Genomic DNA, 7,695 nt, shown 5'->3' on the forward strand with positions numbered 1-7,695 from the left:
TTCCTGCTTGCCCCAAGAGTTCTCTGCACCTGTGACTGGTCTGGCCCCACCCCTGTCTGCATTGCACACCATTAGTGATGGGTAGTAAGCGGCACGTCCACAGTGGGGGTGGGGGCATGCGGGGGGCTGGCCAACTGCAGCACTGAGAACGGTACTGAATCCATGTCTCTGTGTGTATGTGTGTGTGTGTGTCTTCTCTCTGTTCGCCTTCCCTTTCTCTTCTTGGCCTCTTCCCCTTCCTCCTGCCTGGGCCCCGCCCCTGCCCTTGCCCGGCCCCCTCCCCTCCCCAGGACCCATGCAGACTGCCCGCAGCTCCTGGACACAGAGGACATGGTGCGGCTTCGAGAGCCTGACTGGAAGTGCGTGTACACGTACATCCAGGAGTTCTACCGCTGTCTGGTCCAGAAGGGGCTGGTAAAAACCAAAAAGTCCTAACCCCTGTTCGGGGCTCCACGGTGAGAAACACTGCCTCGCCCCTCTGCCCAGTTACGCTGGAATCTGCTCAGGGGGGCACAAAGAGGGCCCCCAGAGGTGGGTCGTGGGATAGCAGGGAGACTTTGTTCTCTGGTAGCTCAGGGCCTGGCAGGTTATGCCCTTCTCCTAAAGACTGAGTGATGAGCCAGGTTAGCAGGACTGTGATGGGAAAGCCCAGGAGGCTGTGGGAGCTCAGAGCTCATCTAGCTTATAGTCTATGATGATTATCTAGAAACCAGGTGATCCCTAAGTGGGAATGGGAACAAGTTCAGGTGAAAGGAGGGAGAGAGTTTCAGACAGAGGGTTGGCAGAGAGAATGTGAGAGAGGTTGGCACATCCAGGAAGGGAAAGCAGTAGGCTCCAGGGGTGAGGAGAGGAGAAGGAGCCACAGCCAGGAGTCTGGTCTTCCTCCTGAGGATAACAGGGGCCATAAAAGGTTTCCAAACAGACACGGGATATCATCATGTTGGCAATAATCCTTGGATGAGACCAGGATAAGGGATGGGGCAGGGAAAGTAGACTGACTGGAGCAGCTTACAAAGTAAGAGTGTCAGGGTTCAGGAAAGGAGAGAGGGTCCAGGAAGCCTCCCTGCTTTCTAACTTGGGCTTTGAGGTGTCAGCAGTGTCACATGCCTAGGGGAGCTCAAAAGCAGGGCTGGTTCCCCAAGATGAGGTTTCTGGCTGTGGGGTGGAATGGGTTGTGGGGAGATTGCCGTTGGTCCCCAGGTCAGCTGAGGCATTTTCTCTCTGGTCCCCCTCACCTTGGTGCCACAGTAGAGAATTAGATCATGAACTAACTGCTCTACTATAGATAGGGAGCTCAGAGAGGGTAGGGGTAGAAAGCACAGAGTATCTCACAGATTTTAGGGCAGAGCTGAAGCCAGAAACGGAAGTGCCAGACTCCCCACTCTGGCTCTTTTCTTTGCCTCATCATTGCTTTCCCACTCATTCTGAAGAGAGTAGGAAAAAATGAAGACCCAAAGGGAGCAAGGAGATTTCTCAAGGCACCATGGGTCAGAGAGAGCTAGGGGTGCACTCAGATGCCCCTCAGAGCCTGGAGTCATCATGGGGGCAGTCCACTTGTTCACACATACACTCACAGGAGCAGTGCAGGTGAGGGGAGGATGGGTTTGGTGCAGTCTTCGGGTCATATATGGACTTTGGAGCTACTGCCCAGCAGGACAGCCTAGAGGGGAGAGGGGCCCAGTCAGGCCCGGATCCAGTTGGAAAGTGTGACTCAGCTGTGCTATTGCTCCAGTTGCCTGATGTTTAGCCTGTCGCTGGGGCAGCCCAAGCTCTGATCCGTGAGTCCCAGTGTAAACAATGGCTTTATAAGGTCTCCAGGGAAGGCACCAGGGGTGGGAGGGAGCTCCAGGTTGTGGGGGAGGAGAGCCGGGATCCCCAGGGAGATAGCCAGAGCTAGAGAGAGTTTGGAAGACAGGCTGTCTCTCAACCATGGTACAGCTGGAAAGCAGACCCCTTCTGGGGCAGTGACAACCCCAAGGGTAACTCAGCACATCATCAGCAGAGCCAGGAACTCTTCACTCAGTCCTAAGGGCTTCCATGGTCTCTTAGGAGGCAGGAAACAGCTATACTGTTATAAAAATGGGGAAACGGAGTCACAGAACAGTGCGTCACCTAGCATTCACAGCTGGTCAAAGGGAAAGCCTGGACCAGAACTCAGATCTCATGTCTCCTTGGAGGAATCTAGGTGAGCTGGGGTTAGGCCTTAGCTCTATCACAGGAAGGCATAAGATGGGGAGGTGGTCCTAGGCCCAGGGCTGTCTTGGGAACAGGAGCAACTCCTGCCCTTAAGCCTTCCTTGCTGCAAGAAACTCATTCAATAACACTGAGTGCTTACTATGTGCCAGGCATGGCAGATGCAGCAGAGAAGGCAGATGAGGCCTTGCTCAGAAAGGAGGGGGAAACTGGAGCTTAGCAGCAAACCCCAGCTTTAGAACTCTATGGCTATCAGTTGCTTAGCAGCTGCAACCCACTCACACCAGGCTGGGGAGAGGGCGCCTACATTAAGGAAGAGGGGGCTCCAGGATCAGGGCTCATTCGTCCCAGCCCCGCAACTACCTATGGTGGGTTGGAAGCAAATGACTCAGTTTCTCCATCTGCCTAGTTCAGCTTGCACTCTGGAGAGTGGATAGAAGGGCAGCCAATCCTTGAACGTGGTACAGATTGGTTGGGACCCTCATCTGCTTCCCCTGGTCTACCCCATGTTGGTGACAGGGGTTACAGACTCCCCTCACCTGCAACACATACACACACACACTTCCTGACCTCTATCTCATGCAGCAGGGAAGTCCCAGGGGCAAGGACAGGGATTCCTGTGCCTCCCCAAAGGAGGGACCAGGCTAGCAGCCAATTGATCATCTTCAGGGGCCTAGAGGGTCACTGAGGCCCTTCTGGTCCAGACAAAGATTTGCCAGTGGTGAGGCCCCTATTGGATGCATTGTCCTCGTTAAGAAGCCATTGCAGGCTGGTGTGTGTCAGGGACTAGGAGGAGGGGTTAGGGGTCTGGACCTACTCTAAAGCTGCAGGAACTTTCAGACCCAGCCCTGCCTGGGATGAGTTTTGACTCTCCTTGCCCAATTTCTACCGCCACAATTTCTACTGGCACTAGTCTGGTCTCACCCATCCCCAAGGAGTGCCTCCAGGCCTGGATGTGTGAAGTCTGTTGCTTTCTGCCTCCTGGGAAGGCTTGATCCCATTTCACTGATGCTATATGGAGTGTATGGAAGACCAACGGGCAAAGGCAATAAAAGAACCTCAGAGTAAAGGAGCGCTGCCAGTGACTGGGTCCCGCACTGACCTCCTCCCACCATGCCCCCTTCCTGCAGGATGCTGGTGGACTGCGTGCCCCTGGTGGAGGTGGAGGACATGATGATCATGGGCAAGAAGCCGGACCCTAAGTGCGTCTTCACCTACGTACAGTCACTCTACAATCACCTGCGGCGCCACGAGCTGCGCCTGCGCGGCAAGAACGTCTAGCATTCCCGCCCGCAGCCTGCTGCCGCCCCCACCCCTGGGCACAACCCCAGCCCCGCGTGCCTGCCCACCGCTGCTCCCGTCTGTCGCGACACCCCACCCCCAACACACGCAGCGTTTTGATAAATTATTGGTTTACAAATACTCTGAATCCTTTCTGCCTCGCATGGAGTGGGAGGGGGTACTCCCCAAGATGTGCCCATGTAACGACTTCAGAGACCCAAGCCCTAACAGGAATGCAGGATATCCCGAGGGGGTTGTTTTGTTAAGTGCCTCGGAGTTGGTTCTGACTCATAGCAACCCTGTGTAGGGCTGCCGAGGCTTTAAATCTTCGCGGGAGCAGAAAGCCTCATCTTTCTCCCGCTGAGCGGCCCGCGGGCTCGAACCGCGGAAATTGTGGTTGGCAGTCCAGTGCTTATTGTATGGTGCTCCCCAAGGGCGGGGGATGAAGAGAATAGGGCTCCCATTCGGACCTCCTGCCTCACCCGCCAGCAACAAAGAAGAAGCCGAGTCAGTCTTAGTTTAAACGGAAGGGAATTTAGTGGAGTTGATGGGGAATGAACACCCCCACCCTCGCCGGCTCAGGGACGGGCATCGGCCCTCAGCGAGGAAAATGCTCCCGGGACGCTGAGTGCTTCATGAAGTCCCCGGGCTCGGGCAGGCTCCCCCTTCTCCGCCGTTCCTCGGAACCTACAGGTCGGAGGTGTGGTCCGTGGCGCTCTCGTCTGGCCTAGCGGGCGCCTGCAGGTACTCAGGGGGCACTGGCGCGTCCGGCGCCGCCTTGCGATAGAAGCCGAGTTCCTGCACTAGCGCGTTGATCTCCTCGCGTGTCATATCGCTGAGTGGGATGCGCTAAAACAGAGAGGGCGGGGTCAGAGTGCTGGGTCCCACCTCTCGCCACGCCCCACGCCCGCCTCTCAAAGCCTCACCTCTAGCTCCTTGTAGCGTTGGTCCAGCAGCACGAGTTCGGGGTCGGCCCCCGGGAGGTGTTTCATCACCAGGTTGTGGCTGGAGGTGAAGTTAAGGGAGGTAGTGGTGGGCAGAGGAGGCGCCTTGGTGACGCAGATTAGACTCTGGGCTGCTAACCAAAAGGAAGCCACCAGAAGTTCGGGGGAGAAAGCTATGGCAGTCTGCTTCAGTAAAAATCCATAGGGTCCCTATGAGTCGGAATCGACCGGAAGGCAACAGGTGGGAGCTCCTGGGGTTTTGCTGATGTAAACATCACAGCCACCTCTGCTGAGCAGTTACCCTGTGCCCTGGTAGGGCCACGAAAGCACCATTTACAAGTGAGGAAACCTATTCTCCATCCCAGTGCCTGTGGCAGACATTACTAATCAATCTCTTGCTTAACCAACCTGTTGTTGTTGTTGTTGTGTGCCATCGAGTCGGTTCCGACCCATAGCGACCCTGTATAGGGTTTCCGAGGGTGTAAATCTTTACGGGAGTAGAAAGCCTCATCTTTCTCCCGCGGAGCAGCTGGTAGTTTCGAACCACTGACCTTAAGGTTCGCAGCCCGATTCGTAACCACTATGCTACCAGAGCTCCTTTTAAGCCACTTATAATTCCTCTGGGCAGTCACTACAAGTCAATTTCACTTGTTAAATAAAAACTATCTGCATACCAATCATCTCACTGAAATTAAGTGGGAGAAGATCCTCTCAGCCCTCTCCCCATGCTCCCTGCCTCTGGACAAGAAAGTAAGGATACTAGAATGGGATATCCTGGGTGACAAAGGCCTTCACCTAGGGAGGAACCAGAGCATCAGAGAACAGAATCCAATCCCCTCCATGTACACATGGTGGACTGGAGTCCAATGAGTCCACCACACAGGCTCCTGACTCCCAACCCAGGGGTTCTCCTCCATCTAATCATTGGGATCATGTTGCCCACCCCTCAAGAGGTTCAGAGGGGACAGAGCTGGGAAATACTTTCCTTCAGACTCACCTCCTTCATGCGGTTCAGCTGTCATCCTCCACAGGTCTGGAAGGGGACAAAATGGAATTGGTCAGAAGCTCCCCACATCTGCTCCAGCCACAACCCAAGGCTATTTCACTCTTATCCCCACGTTGTTGTTGTTAAGTGCTGTCGAGTCGATTCCGACCCATAGCGACCCTGTATAGGGTTTCCAAGGAGCAGCTGGTGAGCTTGAACCACCGACCTTACCGACTTTGCAGTTCAAATGACTGCAGTCTGATGCGCTCGCTAGCCCACAGCGCCACACCCGGACTCCTAAATTCCCAATTTAGGCCAGGCTAACTTGAAGCAGCCATTCCCAGAGTGTGAAGCAGATAGGCGACCCCTTGTGGGTACAGGGGGTATTATACTGTATATGGGAAAACTGAGGCATAGGGTCATTTGGGGAAAGGACCAAACGCAGAGATCCAAATGGGTCTTGCAGCCTCCAGCTCTTGCCTGCACTCCCTACTGACTATTGACTCACTTAAGTCTTCTCAGTCCCAGGAGAAACATCACCCTTCACCTCCAGTAGACCTGGGCCTGGCCTTTGTTGTAAGGTAGAGGCAGACCAGAAGGAAACCATTCAGAACTGCAAGGGGGGTTGGGAGCATGGGTTAGGCCTTTATTAGTGACACCTGCCATCTGGTCACTATGCCCTACACACCATCTGGTTCCCTCCAGGACATGAGGAAGGGGAGGGCCCCTCTCTATGCTTTCCGCTGGGGCCACTTGCCAGCGAATCAAGACTCTAGGGCCCACCCATTCCAATTCCCCCCACGCCCTCCCTCTTTTTGTCATACAGAAAGCTAAGGCCCAGAGTAGGTCTGTGATGGTTCAAGTCACACAAAAAGACAGGGACTTAGGCGGAGGGGATTTCCCAGCTTTCCTGGCGAGGGAAACTGGCAATGACGTTCCCATGTCTTCTGGCTCCTGCAATGGGGAAGCGCCCTATAGTCTTCTCTTCCCCCGCTAGGGAAGGGAAGACCCTCCAGAGCCCAAAGTCCTAGGACCACAGTGAGGGAGGAATTTCAGGGAAAAAATGGAATGGTTCTGGATGAGGAGTTAGGCTTCAAGGGGCTGATTTGGGAGAATCACAAGCTGGGAGATGAGTCGGACAGTTAGACATCTGTCCAGCCGGATGTGGGGGTAGTAAGGGTTTCGGGGATCTAGACCTAAAAGTCCAGTATGTTGGGCTCCGATGGTGGGTTTGGAGACATCCTGGGATATGGTCCAGGTGGTGGGGAGACTCGGATGTACGGGTGGTCCCAGGTCTAAAGGACCGGTGCGCTCACCTCTACCCGGGCCCAGGCCAAGCCGCGCAGACGGTTCCAATCTGGTCGAAATGTGGTGGTGGCGGAGGAAGCTGTGAGCACCGCGAGAAGCAGCAGTAGCTGCGATGGAGGCAGCAGGAGGCGCATTGGACCAGGGTCCGAATCCGAGTCGGAGAAGATCCGCAGGATGGAGGTGAACCGCTGGGCCGCTGCGCCACGTCTGTCCCCCAGGGCTGGCCCTGCCCCCGTTAAGACCACGCCCCCATAGCCACTCCCCCAAGCCCTCGCATTCGACCCCAAGCCTCCCGAGGCTAGTAAAGGGTCCTCCTACTAGATCCGGGCAGGGTCCGGCGCCAACTGGCCCAAAAGGCCCTCACTTTCCCTTGTCTTTAGACTGTTCACGTTCCCTCTGCCGACTGAAAGTGTGGACACTCCCCCTTGATGAGACCGGACATCGCCACCTTACGCCGGCAGGGGGCGCGGGCAGGACGCAGATGGACGCGGAAGTTTCCAGGCCAAATTCTTGATTTGTAAACGGAGAAACTGAGGCCTGGGAGTATCCTTATTTGCGCTTATGTGTCTGGAAGATATCCTACTAGGGTTTTGATTCTCGAGAGTACACATTGTGGTGATATGAATATTATCTACCCAATGGGACTTAGTAGTCCTGGTGTGGCGCTGTAGTTTAAGCACTAAACTACTCATCACGAGGTTGACGGTTCAAACCCACCAGCCGCTCCTCAGAAACCCTACATAGAGTCGCTATAAGTCAGAACCAATTCGATGGCACTTAGCAACAGTAAGTGGGATTTGATTAAATAAAAGTGTTGTGAAATGCTGTTGAATCGATTCTGACTCACAGTGACCTAGCAAAGGGTTTCTAAGGAGCAGCTGGTGGGTTTTGAACAGCTAACCTTGTGGTTAACAGTCTAGTACTTATCCTAAAGCGTTACACTAGTACTCCAGTGGGACTTGGGAGGATTAAAGGGTTAATACA

At 54.8% G+C, this 7,695-nt stretch overlaps 2 protein-coding genes across 5 annotated transcripts in view; one reads left to right on the plus strand and one right to left on the minus strand.

Annotated features, from left to right (window-relative positions):
* Positions 1-3,612, plus strand: part of SMTN (smoothelin) — a 26,551-nt gene extending 22,939 nt beyond the window's left edge. Inside the window, exons 20-21 of one of the 4 annotated variants that reach the window (XM_006869258.1) lie at positions 291-455; positions 3,324-3,612. In XM_006869258.1, the coding sequence (XP_006869320.1) occupies positions 291-435 (145 nt within the window). In that variant the 3' untranslated portion in view covers positions 436-455; positions 3,324-3,612. The remainder of the gene's footprint in view (positions 1-290; positions 456-3,323) is intronic. The other 3 variants (XM_006869257.1, XM_006869260.1, XM_006869259.1) reach the window with 3 other exon arrangements.
* A 549-nt stretch (positions 3,613-4,161) lies between these two features.
* On the minus strand, positions 4,162-6,845 carry LOC102811925 (selenoprotein M-like). Its single transcript, XM_006869261.1, is given in 5 exon segments — positions 4,162-4,323; positions 4,401-4,479; positions 5,179-5,213; positions 5,416-5,451; positions 6,720-6,845. Coding segments are annotated over 5 exon segments (438 nt in total).
* Between the last annotated feature and the right edge of the window lie 850 nt (positions 6,846-7,695).

This window comes from Chrysochloris asiatica, unplaced genomic scaffold (assembly GCF_000296735.1).
Source record: "Chrysochloris asiatica unplaced genomic scaffold, ChrAsi1.0 scaffold00128, whole genome shotgun sequence".
Classification (NCBI taxonomy): domain Eukaryota; kingdom Metazoa; phylum Chordata; class Mammalia; order Afrosoricida; family Chrysochloridae; genus Chrysochloris; species Chrysochloris asiatica.